This window comes from Clupea harengus, unplaced genomic scaffold, assembly GCF_900700415.2.
Source record: "Clupea harengus unplaced genomic scaffold, Ch_v2.0.2, whole genome shotgun sequence".
NCBI lineage: Eukaryota > Metazoa > Chordata > Actinopteri > Clupeiformes > Clupeidae > Clupea > Clupea harengus.
The window spans coordinates 1-21,368 of NW_024880329.1; the positions used below are offsets into that span (position 1 = coordinate 1).

The 21,368-nt window shown below is 41.8% G+C and overlaps 2 protein-coding genes across 2 annotated transcripts; one reads left to right on the forward strand and one right to left on the reverse strand.

Moving 5' to 3' along the window:
* Nucleotides 1-1,044: 1,044 nt before the first annotated feature.
* ilk (integrin-linked kinase) lies at nt 1,045-14,763 on the reverse strand. Its single transcript, XM_042706621.1, has 13 exons — nt 14,596-14,763; nt 12,589-12,874; nt 8,989-9,154; nt 5,837-5,932; nt 5,601-5,697; nt 5,323-5,406; nt 5,000-5,085; nt 4,572-4,681; nt 2,963-3,090; nt 2,507-2,628; nt 2,134-2,233; nt 1,549-1,679; nt 1,045-1,253 (listed from the first exon to the last, which is right to left on the reverse strand). Exons 2-13 carry the CDS (start codon nt 12,675-12,677, stop codon nt 1,104-1,106), a joined length of 1,359 nt encoding a protein of 452 aa, XP_042562555.1. The 5' UTR covers nt 12,678-12,874; nt 14,596-14,763; the 3' UTR covers nt 1,045-1,103.
* Nucleotides 14,764-14,991: 228 nt separating this feature from the next.
* On the forward strand, nt 14,992-20,681 carry rrp8 (ribosomal RNA processing 8). Its single transcript, XM_042706620.1, has 7 exons — nt 14,992-15,252; nt 17,365-17,632; nt 17,727-18,591; nt 18,787-18,916; nt 19,085-19,191; nt 19,868-19,964; nt 20,084-20,681. Exons 1-7 carry the CDS (start codon nt 15,163-15,165, stop codon nt 20,195-20,197), a joined length of 1,671 nt encoding a protein of 556 aa, XP_042562554.1. The 5' UTR covers nt 14,992-15,162; the 3' UTR covers nt 20,198-20,681.
* The last annotated feature ends 687 nt before the right edge of the window (nt 20,682-21,368 follow it).

The window sequence follows — 21,368 nt, forward strand, 5'->3', positions numbered from 1 at the left end:
AAGTCCCAAAGTAAAGTAAAAACGAGCACTGTGTTAAAATAATATAACGTGACCTTTCCTTTGGGGAGTTAATGTAAGAGCTGGAGTCTGGTACGTGATTTCGTATTGACATATATACTTTTTTTTTTTTTTTAAACACGACAAAAAGAAATCTGCACAATTGAGCACTTGTGTGAAATGTACCGGACTGCTACACAGGACGCCTAATGCAATGGAGAGAAGAGTGTGAGGTTTTTCATGGCCAAGGCATTTAGGCACAATGCCCCAGCTTCACAAGAGACACCAGCGACGGCCTCATTTATCCACCTCTGTGGTGTTGAAATACTATTACGGCCTACAAGTGTGATGTTACAGGTTCACGTTATCCGCTTCCCTTTTGGGCACAGTGAAATGATTGGACTGATTAAGCAGCTTACAGCAGTTGCACAATCTGATATGCACACACACATACGACACACCTGCACAAAGAAAGACAAACACAGAATCACCACAGTCTACAGTTTTGCAACAGCGTAGAGGGCAATGGACACACATCATTTTGGAGTAGGGGAGTAGTCCTCTCTCTATCAGAAAGCAGAAGTGTTCACAGTGTCTGTCCAGACAGATGGCGAGACTCTATTTTACTTCTTTTTTTTTTATATAACTGAGAGGAAGAAGAAACTGCTTTGATTGGAGGCACTGATAGGGTCTTTTGGCTCTACGCAGGTCATTAATATAGTAAATTCCGCTGAGCCTGTGACATAATAACAGTCAATGCAATACATGTAAGGGTGGGGTGTGCACACACACAGTAGCTTAAGTAAAATCATATTAACAATAATATTAATAAGAAAACATACCTTAGAAAAATTAGGGAAAAAAGATGTAATAAAATAAAACAGTAAATGTGACATCGTGGATGCTTTTTCTCTCTTTTTTTTTTTTTTACAGAAACTCAAGTTAAAGTGGTGTACAGCATAGCGTAAAGTCAGGAAAGGAAGGAGTTTAAGGCAACACTGGTAACGCACCGCGACTTGGGTGCCAACAGGAGCGAGATATCTGGTATGCATACTGTGGGGGGAGGGAGGGAGTGAGTGAGTGAGTGAGTGAGTGATAGGGATGCTTCACTTGTCCTGCATTTTCTCCAGGATGGGCACAATCATGTCGAACTTGGGTCTCTTGGCCGGGTCTTCATTCATGCAGATTTTCATGAGCTTGCAGATGTGGGGTGAGATGCCGGGAGGGATGGTGGGGCGAAGTCCTTCCAGGGCCACCTGAAGCAAACAAAGAAAGACAACATTCCCATTTCCAATACCTAAAAGCGGATGTCAAATATCAATAAAGCTTTCGCTCATGTGAATCTTTCAGATCCTCTTTGTTGTATTTATAGCAGCTGATGAATTTGTATTGCAGATTGTGTCAGTTAGCTAGTCTCTTGTCCTAGTCCTGTGTTGCAATTGCACCAAGAGAATGTATGCAAAATTTTACAGTAAAATGTAATGACTAAAGTCTCTTCTGGGGGTAAAGACACACAATACAATAACAATTTGGCTACTTTAAATGACCAACCTTCATGCCAATCTCCATATTTGAGAGGTCAGCAAAGGGAACCTCTCTGGTTACCAGCTCCCACAGAAGTATGGCGAAGCTCCACATGTCTGCAGAGCGTCGGTTGATCTCCTCTGGTTTCTTCTGCAAGGCTGTGAGAGGGAGAGAGAGAGACAGAGAAAGCTATACAGCTGGCCTACACAACACAAGACTGATGCAGACTAGATGCACATCCAGAAAAGGTCATTGATTTTGAAACATGCTTGACCATGTGAAAGTCTTCACGGTGAGCATATACACTTATAAATAAATGTATGGATAACTGCGCATTATGGCAAATGCCAAATGGTCTGAAAAGGGAAGTGACTTCAACAGCACTCAACTTTGAGAAATGCACATGTATCGATGTATCGCCCAAGTCTGTACTTGGTTACTAAGCATATTGTGGACAAAGAGCATTATCTCAAGATACAGTACATCAATACATGTTCTATCCATGCTACTGACTGCAGTAAATGTCCCCAAAACATAATTAAAAGAATAGAGAAGTGGGCTGTGCTGAGACAATTAGTGATCTGACTAAAATGCCAAGACAGAGTGATGTACCCTCAGGAGCCATCCAAGCTGGAGAGTACATCCTCCCTGGGCACTGGAAGGAGAACTTCACATCTGCCATACTGATCCTAGCAGTCATGTCCTCATCAATCTGGAAGTCATGACAGAGAAAAGCACAGAGTTAGGCACAAACAGACAATAGAGCTCCAAAAAGGAAGCTAGTCAGTGAAGAAAGAATGTGTGCGATTTTCTGTCGGGGAGCTTGAGGTCCCTTTGTAGCACCACAGGAACATAAATCTGAGGGAATAAAAACATTTCATTGGCATGCAAGTAAAAGAGAAGGTCAGTGGGACCCACGAAGGAAGAGGATTTTTCATTTCATGTGGGGCAGAGATTTGGTGGTAAATATTTATAGTGGGCTCACCATGACGCTCCTGCTGTTTAGATAGTGGCGGGGAATCATTGGCTCCAGTGTGTGCAGGAAAGCCATGCCACAGGCAATGTCCAAGGCAAACTTCACCGCCTGAGTCTGGTCCACCACAAAGTCTGTTAGGGAGGAAAAGACAGATCCAGTCTAATTATTCTACATCACTGCGCTGGATTGGATAATCAATGCATGCATCCTGCTGTGAGCTACACCAGATTATGCATATGGTCATCATAAATCCAACAAGTCTTTGCAAACACTTTGCCTGCATCACACAGTGAAAGACATTTGCCACATTTCTTGGCCACTTTGTATGTACACTGCTCACTCAAAATGATTCCATATGGCAAAAGTATGCATTTCAGACAAACTCTGCATATGGACGTGCCTCTACACTGACACCTGTGCACTTACAAAAAGCTACAATATAGAGGTGACCGACGCAGTACTCACTTGTGCCCTCATGAAGTACATTATAGAGAGAACCATATGGCATCCAATGTGTGATGATGACAGGGTGGGGGGCAGGGGGTGACTGACATGCCCCAAGAACAGGAAGGACATTCGGGTGGGAAAATATCCTGAGATGGATGCCGGGACAAGGAGGACGGGGGAGGACAGGACAGACACAGACACATCACTAGGATGAGAATTAAAAGGTACATACACATAGATGTGGGCAACAGCGGCAAATCATCATAATACTTCAGGCAGTATCACGATGTACATTCATTTCCATGGCAATAAAAACAGAATCACAAACCGGCATGACTAAAAAACAAAACACAGAGGTGTGTCTTTGCAGATGAGCAGTGCTCAGTGTTCAGAAGTAAATTGTAATGATCAGATCAGGCAAAGGATTACTACATAAAGCTTCTGCTCAACAGCTTAAAGCCAGAGACACACCAAATCAACATCAAAGAACTAGTGGCGATAAAGGCCGACTGTGTCTGGCCTGTCTAGGACAGAAAGTCTACAGCAAACTAGCATGTATGTTCTGCGCCTGCGTGAGAGGAAATAACTTGCTATACCAAACCATAAACGAAGCAGCGCTTGCTCATAATTTTCACATCACTCTCGCTTACCAGTGATGGTTTCGTAATATAGCTACTTCTAATCGAGAATACGTCAGATAAGAAGTTGCAAATGGCACCTGCGTTGTCAGCCTTTGGGATTTTGGGAAGAGAAGATGAGGCAGAGGTGAAAAAGAAGGAGAAAGTGCACTAAATGGGTGCAATCATGGATGGGCCGACTACAGCGACAGTCTCAAGGGGCTTTCCTGAACCGGTGTCGAGAGCTGGCAATAAATGAAACCTTTGATTTAATCAGAGTGACCTCTCTCACCGACAGGGTCCGCCGCCATCTTTCCTTCTACATTCCGAGTGCAGATGTGGAAAAATATTTCTGGCTAGTGCCTCCTAATACAAACTTAAATGCTTAAAATGTGTTTGCCATGCAATGGGGGGTTCTGGTCTCTTGGAAACTGCCCATTACTATCACTCAGACTAATACCACATCTGACAAATCCAAAGCAGTTCAATATAGGAAACATTTTCCCTCAAAAACCGCTGTTCAGCTGCGTCTGGACACATCTGTTCAGAGTCCAGGTAAAACTCTAAGCAGTTTTTAAGTTTCTAAAGACATCCGATGCAAACTCAACTCCACCTGCCACGGGGTTACTGCTTGGGTAACCTGGACAAGAACAACGTTTTGAAATCCAACTAACTGCTATGCCACTTATTCTGAATATTTTAATCATTTTAAGCAAAAACACAGGTGGAGAATCTTTCTTCGTATTCTATTCAAGTATTCAGGTTATATAGTCACATGGCACCTTTTCCATTTCTTTTCAACTTTCCCTTACGGTACTTGTTGACTATCGGTCTCGTGCCGGTATTTAGCCTTAGATGGAGTTTACCACCCGCTACAGATGTATTGTAGGGATCCGTGGTCAAAATATTTTTGGGCGAATAACTCAAACTAAAAGGACACAGTGTTACAGATTACACACAATAACAGAAAATTGATGTGCTACTCTCTGGGGAGACAACATTTGACATACCTTAGCTTGGGATGTTCCTCATTGAAATCTCTGCTCTTTCTGGTCGTCCAGTCACGAATCTTCAGAAGCTTCACCACAACCTCAGTGCCCTGCCAACGCCCTTGCCACAGCTAGAGAGAAAAAGGAGCGATTAGAACTACATTAGTCATTAGAACTAGCACAGCCACAACTACAGGTGACAATCCTGTAAGACAAGGTAGAACTATCCAGACCATCTCTGAAGCGGGTAGACAGACAGCTCCAAGTCAATGGGGAATGTGATTCTTTTTTTTTTTGCCTCAAATCAAAAGTGTGATATACAAAACATATGTAGCAAGGTCTGTATTGACAGAGGATCAATATTACATGTAGTGGATGCTTAAATATACATCATTTATATTATATATTTAATGGTTACAATACGACCAATACATGTGAAGGTTTCATACCTCTCCAGAGTGGTTATCATTAATTTTTAATAGGAGGGACAGCTGTTTGAAGTCAATGCCTGCATGTTTGTTCAGTGTGCCGTTACCTAAAAATGCAAAAAAAACACACACACAAAGTCAAACATATCCTAGGCATGTGTTTTCTGAAAATGTGTTTAATGAATTCAATCTTTCCTTTGATTTACCGTTCCCATTTTTTTTATTTAGGACCACATATCAGAGATTTATAGAGTGAGTGCTCTGCATGACTGCACAGATTTCAGTGCATTGGCAGAGATTGATCTGCTAGCCCGAGCGGAGAGTAATTACTGAACATGACTCACGGGGCCGTGTTCGAGTGGTGCCTTTCCAGAAAGTGTCTTTGAAAGGAACTTTAGTCAAGTTCTGCCCAAGCTTCTCTGCTCGCTCTGCAAGAGGAGGAAAAATCACTTAATAAAACGTCAAACCATGCCACCACAGGAACATATTTGGGCAGCAACGATACACATTTCTAGTGCAATGAACAAATTGAAATATCCAGAAGCTGATGACACATGTTGAGAGAAGAAACATCTGTTTTCTATCTACTCCTATCAGTCTGTCTATGCAGCACGAGGAATACCTTTCAAGAGGTCACGCAGGTGTGGTTTAGCCTTGTCCAGTGGGGTTTCTCCGTATTTGTTGCAGATGCTCACCTGGGCGCCATTAGTTACCAGGTCCTGAGGGGGGAGAAGCACCATAAAAGGAAATGTCTACGTTATCCTTCAGAGGCAGGCGTTGTGTGTGCACTGCAGCAGGACCATATGTGTTGCATCACTCAGCGGGCTGCAGGGTCTGACCACCAGGGGGAGCACTCACCTCGGCCACCAGGTCCTGTCCCCAGAAGCAGGCGTAGTGCAGCGGTGTGTTGCCGTGCTCGTTGGCCGCGTTGGTGTCCCCTTTGCACTGGATCAACTGGAGGACAAGATCACAGCAAAGCAAAGCTTACACATGACACAGGATTAGGGAGGAGACACGCACGTGAATCAACATGCTCACTGCTTAAAAGGTGATACCATCTCCTGCGTGTTTGTAATTGCACTAGCAACTATTTCGACTACTTTTCGTCTTTCTATGCGCAGTACTGGCAGAAGTTGAGGTGACTGAGCATTTGCTGCATCTTTAGTTTCATATGTACAAACCCCTCACACACCTTTCACCCCGTCTACAAGCGGGATGAAAAGGTGTGGCATTGGTTTCAGTGTACACATACGTGTTTATTCTTTTCTTCCTCTTTCTCTCTCCAGCTTTGTATTTGGTGGCGTCACTCAGAAGCTGTGGTCTCTACCCACACACACTAAACATTTAAATTCACGCATCAGCAGTTCCATAATTTACCGCTTCAGACTTTCTTAATATTACATAAGAGCAGCAGGTTAGGCCTGACTCTGAGCCAGCCTGCTGAAAGCACACACTGTACACCTTCAGCAGGCCTCTGAGTCTCTCCTGTAGCATTCCAAAACTATTATAACATGTCTAATATAAATGCAGCAGCCACAATGGCCCTCGGCAGCTCAAATCCAATGATTCACCCTGGCTACGCGTTCACGTCCCAGAGCCGCGCGTGTGTCTGGGATTTAGCTTAGTCTCCGTTTGGATGACTGTCCGTCTTCACAATGGGTAAAAAACCCAAAGCGCTAAGCGAGAAATTCAGCTCTCACACTATAGCAGAGAGCAACACAAAAGCTTCCTGGGGCATTTGGATGTTTTCATCCAATAAAACTGGTTACCAGCACTGTTCAGTACTGGGTTAGAGTGGACTTAGAAGTAGGGATGTCACGAGAACCGATACTTACGGTACCTTTCGGTACTAAAATAACAAAACACCGACGATGCCCATTTTTTGGAAGTACCGTAAGCGCCGATACCAGCTGTTTTTCACATGCAGATGTCATTTACTATTGTAAACGATGAAACCAGTGGAGGCGGCCAGGTGCGCAGTGTTGGCAGACTGGAAATGGCGTATCTTATCAAAGGCTCAGTTTGGAGGATAATTATCATATCTGGCAACACTGGGAAGGCGGTTGACCAATGACAGTCCTCTCTACAGTCAGAGCTTGCGCAAAAAGGTGGAATGTAAGCGAGATACCCTTTCCAAAACTACGTAATAACTAGTTTGTGAAAGACCCAGAGAAACACAAATATCCGACGAGGCAAAATCCCGGACGCTTTTGGAATCCCTGCCGGACGCATTTTTTGTCCGGGTAAAAGAGGACGTCTGGTCATCCTACCAAACAATGCTACCGTGTTCTTCAGACCAAAGGAGGTAATACTTCCAATTTAGCAAAGCACCTGAAAGACCGTCATCCGGATTTGTTTAAAGAATTCAAGGAGAGTTTTGATTCATATTAACAACATCCAAAGAATGCACTTTTTCAGTTTTTTTAATCTGTCATACTGAAATACACGTTACATGATGTTTAAGATGGTGGGCACGTGTGTTAAGCCATTGTATGTTATGTACGTAGTTTAGGTTAGCTATGCTGTAGTTTTAACGTTAGCCTATAGCCTACCTTGGTTAGAAGGAGAGAGAGAGAAAGATAGCATGTATCTTGCAAGTATCATGACAAAACTAGCGAAATTCACTGAATGTCCTAGTTTAATATAGTTACAACTGAATATGCAATTGGTTTGAAAAAACACGATTATCCAATGTATTTATTGTTTTCGATGCCATAGACTCAATGTAGCCTAAAAGACGATTTGCGAGTGACAGCTGGAATTTCGCCACGACCACAGTGAACATTGATTTATTTTGTATTTAATACGTCCTTTAAGAAGCTTTAGTCTTTAGGGGTGTGAAATGCTGTGAAAATGTTTTTGCCCAAACTCATGTTCATCTTGTTAGCTGAATGGCTGCACTGTTATATCAACTGTTTTGTTTTGCACTGTTGTTGTTTTTGCACAGTACCTTTTGAAAAGATGCCTGGAAGTCTGGAATGTGTCTGGGGACACTAGTTGTTGCACTATGACCATAAATTGCACTTTATTATGTTGTGATATGCTCTATTGCACATGTTTTGTATGTCTTATGACATTTTGCTATCAAATATTTTAGTAAAGAAGTTCATGTTTCAAGTTCAAGTACATGGAAAATCCTTTTTTTTTTTTTACCGTGGTATCGAAATTGGCATCGAGAATCGTGTTATTTTACTGGTATTGGTACCGACTACTGAATTTTTGGTATCGTGACACCCCTACTTAGAAGGCACCAATCACAGAACATTTGATATTTCTCTTTTTTACAAAACACCACACAAACATTAAAAGTGGATTTCAGGAAAGTGAATAAACCTTATTCATGCTTGCAATGCTTTTCCTTTACATGAATGATTGGGACCACATTTGTACTTTTCCTGAGCGCAAGTCAGGATTCTGTCTAGTCTGAGAAGTCACACGCATTCCCTGAGAACTGAAAAGCCTCTGTAACCAATCTGTCCAGATGCTACTGTGACATCCAGTTTGCACACAATGTCTCAACTGTCCTGAAAATTAGCTGATTTTGTCTGCTTAAAGTCGGTACATTTATTTGACAATTTTTTTTCAACAATTTAACCTTGAAGTTTTGCCTTCCTTTTTGCAAAAGAAAAAAACACATTCTAATACAAACCATCTGACAGGTACAATATATAGTTTGTGTGTTTGCCATATGTACATACAGATGTACTGTAGTGTAATATTCCATTCAACACACCCTGTTCATTCCCATGCATCCTGTTGTTTGCATAAGGCCTTGCACTGATTCTATTTACATTTTACAGACCCCAAAATATACAGAATACACAGAAAAGCTGAAAACAATGAATCAACATGTCAAGTGTCCAGATCTTTCCAGGGTTCCTTCAGAGTTATGGAGGGAATTTATGGATCTTGGGCACCTTTTATAATGAGTATTATTGGCTGTTTTGAGTTCACAACTAGCTGGCGAGTTGGACCCATGACTGGGTGTCGGGTAGATGACAAGACCTCACCTTGCCCACAATATCTCGGTGGCCGTGGCTGGAGGCCAGGTGCAGAGGTGTGTCATCTCCGCGGTTCATGACGTTGATGCGGGCACCACGCATGATAAGCATGTCCACCACATTGGAGCGGCCCTCGCGGCACGCCCAGTGAAGGGGGCTGAAGCCGTGGTCATCCCTGGAGACACAGAAGAAAACCAGAACATCCACATTAGCAACCACTCTGGGATAGCATATATGACATTTATTCAACACCGAGACTGTGTGTTAACAGTGAGTATATAAAACAGTCAATCTTCTGTTCGCACTGAAGCAAGCCTGTGGAAATGACACACTGATTACCACTGCATGACTCACAGAAGCAGCAGAAAGCCTGAGATGATTAACTTATACACTTACTTTAGAATACTTTAAAAACTAAATTGGACCTATTCTGATTCTGTTCATTTATTTTACACATAAGCTATTCAGCCCACAAAATACCCGAAGGCGACAATGATGACAACAGATGTCCTCTACTACAATCAACCATATCCTCCAAACAATGGTCACACATGACACCCTTAAAAAAAGCTAACCAGCTGACTAAAGACAAAGGCAAGGAGGGCAGGTCCAAAAGAAGTGCAAATAGTAGAGAGAGAGCGAGAGAGAGGGGGGGGAAAGACAAGAGAGAGAGCGAGAAAGAGAGAGACAGAGAGGGAGAGAGAGACAAGAGACAGAGAGAGAGAGAGAGAGAGGGAAAGAGAGAGAGAGAGAGATATGCATCTGGCAGCCTCCCTCAGTCAGGAAAAGGGAGGAAAAAACATCAGCCGGCCTGGTTTACACTGTCAGGCCATATAAGGCTCCAGAAGACTTCCTTCATCCATGCAGAGAGCAGCAGACTGGGCCCTCAGCTGCTATGCATCATCCACCCAGCCTGTTGACCTTCACCAACGCTTCATCCTTTTACCGCCTTTCTCTCTCTTCTTCGGGCTCCACAACTCTGCCTCTCCTCCCTCAATGAGAGGGAGACACTCGGCCAAACATCAGGGGAGGAATGCTGGGCGCATGCTCTCATGTGCCCTCTGCAGCAGCAGGAATTCTCCCTCTGTTTCCAGTTCCTCCTATTCCTGTGACACCGAAATTCCAGGAGGCCCTTTTTGTGTGTTGACGACAGGCCTAAATAGTAGCTTCCCTAGACTCTATTCATTACACACTTGTTAACATGAGTCAAGTAGTGGGGACGGACATGGCCGTGAAGAGGGGGAACTGAATAATCTTGTGGTAAACTGATGGTGCTTTGTGGGGGAGGGTGGCCCCTTACCGCACACAGAGGGGTATGTGTTCCTGCAGAGAGAAGATCATTGATTTGCACCAAAGAGACCCTATTTCCTACCATGGCAACACACTGAAGCCAGATCCACTCTCCACAATAATAGCTGATTATGGAATTCTGTTACTAACAGTATGGTGAATAAGTGGAACCGAAAAAAGACGCTTTTAAAAACGCATTCCAAAAATGTTTGCAGATAAAATGTACAAACAAATACACCTAAACCAAAAACCAGACAGGTACATTGAGTCATGGGATTTCAATACCATCCACTAAAAAAATGTCAAGACTCCCAGCCATTCCCAGAACACTTAGTTATGAACTCAGTGATTCGACCCCACCCTGGCAGGGCAGGGATGTCCCAGTCTCCAGGGAATGGACAAATTCTCCTCTTGTTGCTGCCCCGTAATACTGTTGTTATTTCAGGCTGTGCCACCTGCCAGCATAATTCAGAGTGGCAGGCGGAAGAGTTCCCTGTCTGCACCCTGTCTGTCTGAACCAGGGAGGCCCAACCCAGTGAGATCATTAGGGGACGGCCACAGCACACCCACACACAGTTACTCACCCTTCCACACAACCCTGGACATCAGAGTCATACTTTCAGAAGTTTAAGGAGCCATATCAACAGTTGACCACACCATTAGTCAGATATTTGAACTTCCCTAATAGAGAAGTTCTCTCAGAAACACTGGTTAGTCCAACACATTTTATATCAGTGTGCAGACTGGGATATCTCATGACTCCACTTACACTATGGACACACTACATGGATAATGACCCTTCCAGCTCACTGGCTGAAGGGTGTGGTGAGTTAGCCGGACTAGCAGACATGCTAGGTGCTTTCTGAGGGTTAAATATAAACAAGTCATCTCTCTGTATACAGCCCAGCCTCCAAACCAAAAAAGGCACTCACAAAACACCTCCCCCATCCTTCTTTCTCTTCCCCCCTCTCTTTTTCCAACCCCCTGACATGCACAGGACAAACAGAGCAGACAGCAGCAATAAATGCTTATATTTTCACACTCTGTTGTCATAGTAGGGTGTTGTAACGTTGACAAAGTGTTGTCATCTGTGAAACTGCAAACACAGTTGCTACCTTAATCCTAGAGTTACAAATACTACTCTCAAGAAATGTCTTGACTCTTGACATGTAGAGGAAGGGCAAAAATTATCAGCGCAAGCATGAGGAAATGAGGGGCGGAAACGGAGGCCACTATCAAACGGCACCTATCAGGATCCACCGGAATGGGCCAAACGCAGAGCGGGGGGAGCTAATGAGCTCTAATACGGCCCCTTGTGCATTGCCTCCCATACATTCACAGGCCCCCCCCACATCTCTCAGATGTACACACACGGTCCAGAACAAACGGGCCTTTCTCCTCCCCCTTTCTCCTGCTCATTTGGTGGGCTGTGTAGACGGCTCCCCTGAGGCTTTCGTGGTATTCCATGTAAGGACATTGTGAATTCCACAGAGCTGTCGGGTGTTTTGAGTCTGTGCGCTAGCAAATTGGTAAATTCACAAGTAAATCTGGATAGGGAGGACAGAGCACCTTATATGCTGCCACAGAGCAGGAGGCAAGGCTGTTCTGTTGCAACTGAAACACCAGTGGTCAGAAGAACTGAGACAACAGGCAATCTGCTAATGGCTTTGGACTGCCTGTCAGTATGACAAGATTTATATTTCTTTTTTTTTTTTCTTTTTTTTTTAAAGGAAAAGGAAAGACAGGCGAGCTAAATTCATTTAAAAGAACCTACTCAGATTACAAACATAAAAGAGGATGTAACATAAATTGCCTCTGGAATTTGTTCACATGTTTCTCATTTTACACTTAATTAAATATCACTCGTACAGGGTTAGAAAAAAAAAACTAAACAGAAGGAAAAACAAAAAACAAAAACAGCATTTCCTGTTGAGAGGCCTGGGAAATCCATCTCCAGTGGCTGAGATAAAGTCACGCAAGGATACATTAAAACACGCACAGCTAGGCAAGATGCCATTACAAAAAGGGTTCATGTTATAGTTCACGTGCTAAACAGAGGGGGGTTACTGTAGGACACAACACTGCTTGGGGATCACAACTTATATACTTTTAAAGCAGTTACGTGAAATAACCAAAGTTGCTTAGACACACAGACACACTTGTGCTGCATACCAGGAGTAGACATGAGACTCTTTGAGGTGAGTGCAGCTAAACAGCCACCTGTGGGTAAATGACAGTGGTATGCTCCATTCCTTGGACAGAATTGTAAACATGCTTTGGTGTGCTCTGGGAATCTGTGGGAAAATCAGCAGGTCTTACCCCTGGTTGAGATCATTTTCTGTGTTGTCCAGCCAAAGGCGAACAGCAACGGCGTTCCCTTCCCTACATTGGGTGAAGATGTCATCCATGATTGCCTCTTCAGTTAACTCTCAGGGCTAACTTTGACTCGTACAGCTAACTGAGTGGCTGGGTAACAGTGGGTGGACGAGGACACACTACAGAGGTAACCGCAAAGATTTAAAGGAGGCCTGGAAAGCATTCGTCCTCAGGCTCAGAGCACACCCCTACAGTAACCAGGGGACAGAAGGTGGAGTGCTCCTTACACCTGAAAAACAAACATGAAGAAATACGCATCAACACCAACATTACCTGTCAGTACAGAGTTATGATCATTTAGAAAATCAATACAGATTAATTCATCTAAACACATCGGTATGGTTTACTTTAAGGATTAAAGACTATTCTGACTCTGACGTTCTTGATAGATCATTTCATCACACCCTTTTAAATGAAGATGGACTACGCAATGAATTGCCTTCTGTACAAATGTCAAATGATTAAAGCTGACCAGTGGCTATTTAAATCAGGAGACAACCAGTTGTCAACTGCTGCAATATGTCATCATTGATAAATAATAGTAAATGTCAGTTATATCTATTCATGCCTGAACCGCAACCACAAGAATGTCACCAATGACTTCAGCTAGACCCGACAAATGTGTGTCCAAGACCTAAGGCAACATAATTGTGACCAAAACATCTTAACTTATGAATGTACTGATAGGCATACTAGTGTATTCTATTCTAGCTAATTGAATTGACCCATCACATAACTAAAAGTAAAGTTCCACCTGAAAGGAACTTTACAAGCCTTGCTGGGACCACCCATTTCTCCATGGAGTTATCACTATCATAGTCATCTTAACGACTTGTCCTGCTCAATCTGTTTTGAGACTGTATTTCACTCACAAAATCTTTGTACTAGGGCACTTTGAATTTGCTGTAGTCTTGTAACCCAAGGTAGTTGCCAAGTTAACCACATTGCAAGTTACCTACCTAGTCCACTACAGAATAACGTCAGCAAGTTATCCTTTTTCCTATTATTAGGACATTTCTTTTTCTAACTTAAAACTGCATCCGACTTTTTCCTTCAAATGGTCAGCTTTGGCTAACATAAACTGAACTTTAGTGACAGCATATGTCATTGGTATCTCATTGGTAAGATGACTAAACTTAAAATTCCACCTAACGTTAGCTAAAATACCCATTTCGACTTTATTTAGGCTAACGTTACTAGGTGCCTAACAAGCCCCAAAACTGCCCCAAATTCGAAAGTATCCCTTACAACCACGAAATGTTAATTAAACGTTAATTTGAAAGATAGATAGTTTCCACAAAATATAGGCCTATATATACACACGTTACGTTTAACAGGTCATTCAAGAGCCCGCAGTTAAGTTTAAGTTACTACCTAAGTCGACAGTAACTACCTAGCTAAGTTTAGACTTAAAAGTAGTTAGATTTACGCCAATGTTATACACTACCAACGTGTACGTTCACAACTAGTTTAAAACTAGCTGGTAATAACTTGAAATATCTATCGAAAAAAAAGTTGTAGAACACTTGAATGCCGAATCTGTCTATTTACTTGAGTTAGGCAGCTACGTTAGCTTACCAGCTAGCTTGCGACCTAGCTAGCGCCATCATTAGTTCTCCGCCTAGTTATCGTTGGCGAAAAAGGCAGACATGTATGTAAATTTCTAAATATCTATCTACATAGAATATAATTTTTGGATAATTCAATGATGACTGATGATTCATTAAAAGACATTTGTCGGTGCACTGCTTTACACAACGTTAGCAAGCTAACTAGCCATATTCACTGAGGTTATTTGGCAACTGATGGCAGGGTACTTCGTTCATTCCATACAACCGGGCACGTAGCTAGCTAAGTTAGCTTTTCCACAAGTGCATATATCAACATACACCAAACGCTGTCTGTCATTAAACTATTTCAACGATATAACATTAAATTAGTATGACTTACCTAACGTTTTCAGTTTTATTGCATAAGGATTTAACAATAAATGATCGTTGCCTTGACAGATTGAAGCAAAGACTGCTTACGTCCCAACAGTCCACACCCTCATCAAATCTTACGTGGGCTAGGAAAGCGGCTCTTTCCCTAAGAATTTTTACTTACTGCGCACTCTAGTGGAAAATAGCCGCCATGGTGGCTTGTATAGCTGATTCCTTCAATGACAAATAAAGTATTGTTAAATCAGTTGAACCGTCATGTTTGCATGATTAAAATAAAAATGTAAAATAAAATATGTATAATTTTTTTCAGATGGTTTTCTTAGCGATATTTTAAACGAACGTTTACACACAGTACCCTGCCGATGCAAAACAACTACAATCCCATAAGTCTTAGCGATTCAACATACGTCATTGTTATGCGTCCATATTCAACAGTCAGAGGCTAGGATCACTGCACATGGTTTCACAAATACGTTTCTAATAAGGAAATAACTTTCAGTTAGCTAAGAGTATTAGCTTTTTATCAAGCTACTGTGATGTTTTGATGTTGTATTCTTTTTTGCGTTAACCAACTATGTTTGCTGAAGAGGAATGGAATGATACTGCTTCGGCTGGGACTTTGACTCAGTGTGGCATTACAGACTCGGATTCAATCAAAGAAAAGGTGAGTTATTGAAATATGGTGTCCATGTAATTGTAAAGTACAACCCCAAATCAGAAAAAGTTGGGACGGTATGGAAAATGCAAATAAAAAAGAAAGCAGTGATTTATACATTTACATTTACTTGTATCTCATTGCAGACAGTAACAAGATATTTCATGTTTTGTCTGGTCAACTTAACTTAATTTGATTTGTAAATTTACATCCATTCCTGCCATTCAGGCCTGCAACACACGGGGCAATTTAGGGGTTGTAATGAGGTAGAATAATTCAATAATGATGTTATTTGAAACTAGTGATGTCAACAGGTACAAAAGCAGCATCCAGGAAAGTGATGGAAATTGATATTGCCATTAATTTATAGACTTACATTGCATTGCAGGCATGTTCTCCTGTGTTTGTGTGTGTGTGTGTGTGTGTGTGTGTGTGTGTGTGTGTGTGTGCCATGTCTATTGATAGTCTTAGTACACCTTTGTTTAAAGGCCCCAGCAGACATCCCCCTGCCCCAGGTGGAGGAATACACATTGTCCACCATTTTGGGCCTGTGTGTGTTCCTCCATAAGAAAATCCCCTCCCACTCACCTCCCCTTCCCAACCTTGACCTGTAGAACCTTCCCCAATGTTGACCTATCACCCCCAAGGTATCCTCCCATGATTGACTGGTATTTAACCTGTAACACTGTGGTGCATCTTTAGTCTTTGCCTGCCTCTACTTGATGTTGGTATTGACTCCCTGCAGGAGCACCTTGAAATACACCTCCAGAAACCTTTGATTCGCCTCGTGGTCTTTGTCTAGAAGAGTGTCGGCCTAAGAAACCCCGTCAAAAGGCCTAGTCTTTTAGGAGCAAATATGGGCTGAGGATCGCCAGTTTACCAACAAATGCATGAGCAAATTATTGAAATGTTTAAAAACAATGTTTCTCAAAGAAAGATAGGAAGGGATTTTGATATTTCACCCTCCATGGTGGATAACATAATTATAAGATTCAAGGAATCTGGAGGAATTTCAGTGCGTTAAGAGCAAGGACCCAAGCCTAAGCTGAATAATCGGGATCTCCGATCCCTCAGACGGCACTGCATCAAGAACTGTCATTCATCTATAAGCGATATAATCACATAGGCTCAGGACTACTTTGGCAAACCTTTGTCAAGCACTACAATGCGTAGTTACATCCACAAATGCCAGTTAAAACTTTACTGTGCCAAAAGGAAGCCTTATGTTAACCCTGTCCGGAGCGGCGTCGACTTCTCTGTGCTCGGAGGAAGCTCACACAGTGGAAATGTATATTGTGGTCAGACAAATCAGTATTTAAGGTCTTTTATGGAAGAAATGGATGCCGTGTGTTCCGGACCAAAGAAGAAAAGGACCAAAGTCCAAAAGCCAGGGTCTGTCATGGTATGGGGTTGTGTCAGTGCCCTTGGCAAAGGTAACTTACACTTCTGTGATGGCACCATTAATGCCGAAAAGTACATAGAGATTTTGGAGCAACATATGCTGCCTTTTAAGACGGCATCCTTTCCAGGGACGCCCATGCATATTTCAATAAGACAATGCAAAACCACATTCTGCACACATTTCAAAGGCATGGCTGAGGAAGAGTGTGTGGGTGCTGGACTGGTCTGCCCTGCTGTCCTGACTTGACCCCAATAGAGAATGTGTGGCACATTTTGAAACGCAAAATGCGACAACGAAGACCCCGTACCATTAAGCACCTTAAGACTTATTTGCAGGAAGAATGGGACAAAGTTACACCTGAAACACTTCATCACTTGGTGTTTTCAGTCCTTAAACATCTTTAGTGTTGCAAAAAGGAATGGCAACATTAAAAAGTGGTAAATGCTTTACCGTTAAATTTGTTGCAAGAATCGAAATTGAATTAAGTGTTTATTTTGAAAAAACAATAAAATTCATGAGGTAAAACATCAAATAATATGCTGTTGTATTGTTTTCAATGTAATACAGGTCAAAGAGAATTTACAAACCACAGTTTTAATTTGAATTTAACATACCGTCCCACTTTTTTTGATTTGGGGTTGTATTTTCCACAAATTGTTAATTGGAACTGTTTAATATGGATTGTTTCAATAAAGTAACTTGCACTTTTCTTTCGATAGGTAACACCAAGGACTGGCAAGAAGAGTTTGTTGAGAACTCTTCAAACTCTTGGATCAGTACCGGACTGGACCACTTGCTCTGCTCCAAAAGGCAGTGAGAGTGAAGCTGAGGAGGCCCCACCATCACATCCTAAGAAAAAGAAAAAAAGATGCAAAAAACGTAAAAGAGGTCCACTGGCTCAAAGTCCTTCAGAAGGAGGAGACAATCAGGATGGTGATGACATTCCCCAAGTTATCAAAAAGAAAAAGATAAGCCCTCAGGCTAAAGGTAAGTGTCTGACAGTCTGTGTGGCTTATTTGTTGAAGTGTTTAGAAAGTATCACTTGACAATTTCTTATGCTTGATGTCTCCTATTGTAATAGCCTCCAAAAATGTAAACAGTGCAGAATCAGTGGCAACTGAACAAGTGGATGAAGGAACCAGAAACAGTATTGAGAAGCCTCTCAGTCGCAAGCAGTGGAGGACTAGAATGAAGAACAAGAGGAAGTGCAAGAATAAATACCAGGAGAAGAACCCCCAGGAATCAAAATCAGATACAGCACAGGACTGCCCAAGCCAGGAGAAAGGACCTGACCAAAATGACACGTCTAGCAAGCAAAAAGAAATTGAACCTCGAAATGTAATTAATGTTAAGCCTAAGAAGTCCAGAAAGGCAAAGGAAAAAGGACCAAAACAGGTAACAAAGAAAGATAGTAGCTCTAAGCCTATTTCTCCCTCTAAAACAGATGAAGTGTTATTCGTGGAGAGCTTGCCTGACACTAGCAACATTACAAAAGATGATTTAGATCAAAGTCTAACTAAGCCATCAGACAAGACAGAGCCACTGAAGCCCTCTGACAAGAGGAAGCTGAAGGAGAAACAAATGCGAGCTGATAAGCTGAGGCACATGTTGAATAGTCAGCTTTCCAAGGGCAAAGCTGAGTCAGCAGGGGACAGAGAGGAATCTACAGAGAAGGACACCGAAGAGGAGGAAGATGAGGCGATGAAGAATGAAGGGCAGACTCTTGATCGCTCCTCTGCTTTGCGGTCTAAAATGGAGAAGCGCCTGGAGGCTGCCAGGTTCCGCTACATCAACGAGGTTCTATACACTACTTCAAGCAGCGAGGCCAAACGGATGTTTCAGCAGGATCCAAAGGCTTTTGAAGTCTACCATCTTGGCTTTACCACACAAGTTCAGTATTGGCCTGAAAATCCGGTGGATGCAATAATTTCCTTCATTTGTCAAAAGTAAGTGCAATGTTGACAACTAGCAGTTCTAGTGGGCCATTGTGATTTTTAATTTTATAGTTACATTTTTTTTTTCTTTCTTTGAAATATTTTAGAAAGGAATGAAGCAATTTTGTAGAATGATGAGTTGTAATTCTTCACCTTTGTTCAAATTTGGTTAGACAATGTATGACATGCTTTGCTCTTTAATTGCAGGCCGATGACTCTCGTAGTTGCTGACTTTGGCTGTGGTGACTGCAAAATAGCACGCAGTGTGAAAAACAAAGTCCATAGCTTTGATCTGGCACCCACATGTGACCTTGTGACAGTGTGTGACATGGCAAAAGTGAGTAATTTAAGATTTATTGCGTATAATAACATATTAAATATATATTATACCTATATTGAAGTCTTCATACAGTTACATATAAATTGATATGATTGTTCAAATGGTAAGTGTGTACGATATATAATATATATACTGTAAGTAAATAATTTCTCCTCATGTCTGTAGGTTCCTCTTGGTAATGGTACTGTGGATATTGCGGTGTTCTGTCTCTCACTTATGGGGACGAACCTAAATGACTTTCTCGCAGAGGCCAACAGAGTACTGGTTATGGGGTAAGAAACTTTGTAAAGACAAATACAAACTGAATCTTAGCTGAATGTTGAATGCAGAAGAGCAAAGGTTAAGTTACTGGTTGATTAAAGGTGAAGAGTGTAGTTTTTAGTGGCATCTAGTGGTGAGTCAATTTGAATTTCAACCAGCTGAATACCCTTCCCCTTACAAGCGTGGGCGAGTAGCCGTCAAATGCCATAACAAGACAGTGTTTTGGTTTGTCCATTCTGGGCTTCTGTAGAAACATGTCAGAGTAACATGGCAAACTCCGTTGAAGAAGAGTACATACGAAGGGCTTATTCTAAGCTAACAAAAACACAATGATTCATAGTCACAGGTAATATACACCAATGAAAACATAATTATGAATACTATATTCCAGTTCTACTAATAGATGCCACTTAAAAGTACACACTGTACTTTTAAAGGAAACTGCATCACACTGTTTACACAGAATGTTTATACATAGCACAGTACGCATTTTTTCTAGTATCCATCCTGTCTGTTGCAAATCACTTTGTGCAACAAAACAAAAAAAAATGTATAATACTTGCGCATTTGCAGCAGACAAGGTATCCCGAGGACTGCAGTAGCTCACTAGCTTTCAAATAGCTTCTTGTATATAACAGCTAACCATCATTCTAAACAGCTTTTTTTCGGTTTGTTTTCAATTTTCAGTGGAGTGCTGAAGATTGCTGAGGTGGCAAGTCGGTTTGAGAATGTGCGTGCCTTCGGAAGTGCACTATCAAGTCTTGGATTTAAGTTAACGTCTAAGGTGAGATTACCATTAAAAGCACTCAGTTTGAATTGCATTTTATTGATGCATCTTATTTATTTATATTATTACCAGAGATTTCATAATTGATAACTTTTCCCAAACATTTTGTCCCTTAGGATACAAACAACAACTATTTCTTCCTCTTTGAGTTTGTGAAAGTTGGTGATCCTCCTGGGAATGTTAAAAAAGCAGGACTGACACTAAAACCCTGCATGTACAAGAAACGATGAGAAGGGGATTCAATAACAGGAGAAAAAAAGGAGAAGGAAAAGAAATCAGCAATATATATGGTCACATAAAAACTCCAGCGGGTCTTATTTTTTTTTTACATAGTACAGTTGAGGGTGAATTGGTCATGGTGTAATAAATACACCTGTGTGATCTTTCATTCTAAATTAAATTCCACACGTGACGAAGAGGCAGGACTGAAATGGGGGAATACACTGAACAGTATGTCAGTTGTGCACCAGGATCACTACCTGGTCAAATCAAATCAAGGGATTAAGCAAAGTTCATCTGGATCTCATTTTTCGTCTTCATTCGAATGTCACTCTGCAGGGAGTAATTTTTTTTTTATTAACATTAATTTTCTTTTTAATGTTTGTGTGGTTTTGTGATTGTAATATAAATACCGGTATGTGAAATAATCATCTCAATTCGTTTTGGACATTTTTGGAGAATAGTACCATATAATAAATATGCTACCTTGTTCTACCTTGCTTTCTATGGAATGTAGATGATGGAGGTTATGGTGGATGAAAGTGCCAACTTCATGATTCATTTCCTTGTATAATAGCCTCTTTGTTCTTTCACAGTGATCTCAGTTTTTTCTTGTTATCATGATGGAGCTTTAGGGCGGTTCCTTCCTCAGACAAATCAGATTATGGCATCTAGTAAAGTTCACAGGGTTCATTTATTTAATTTCTACTACAGTTAACGTGACCCCTTTCTACAACTTATCTCCAGAGGAATATGTAGCATTGGGTGTAGAATTAGCAGCATGTCCTCTCCCAATTGTCCAGTTTTCAACCTCTGCCTTCCTCCTAAAAGGCCAGTAGCCACTGATTTGGCATAAGATCAGTACCCAGAGTGGCCAGCTGATGGCACGGTGCTACTGGCAGCAGAGACCACCTCTGATGGGCAATCCCCTGCAGTGCCTGAGAGACAAAGGCAGGAAATACCAACCACATACTCAGCATTAACACTCCATTTTGCTTTTCTCTGTATCCTTGCAACCAAAGGTGTTGGGAGGCCTCATATTTTCTTAGTAAATCACCACAACCAAAACCATCGTAACTGTTCTCAGGACTGTCACAGAGAAGACCTCTAAGATCTCTCCCTTAAGATCACAGCAGTATTTCACTGCCAGAACCACCTGCTGCATGGCAGGCCTAGCCTATG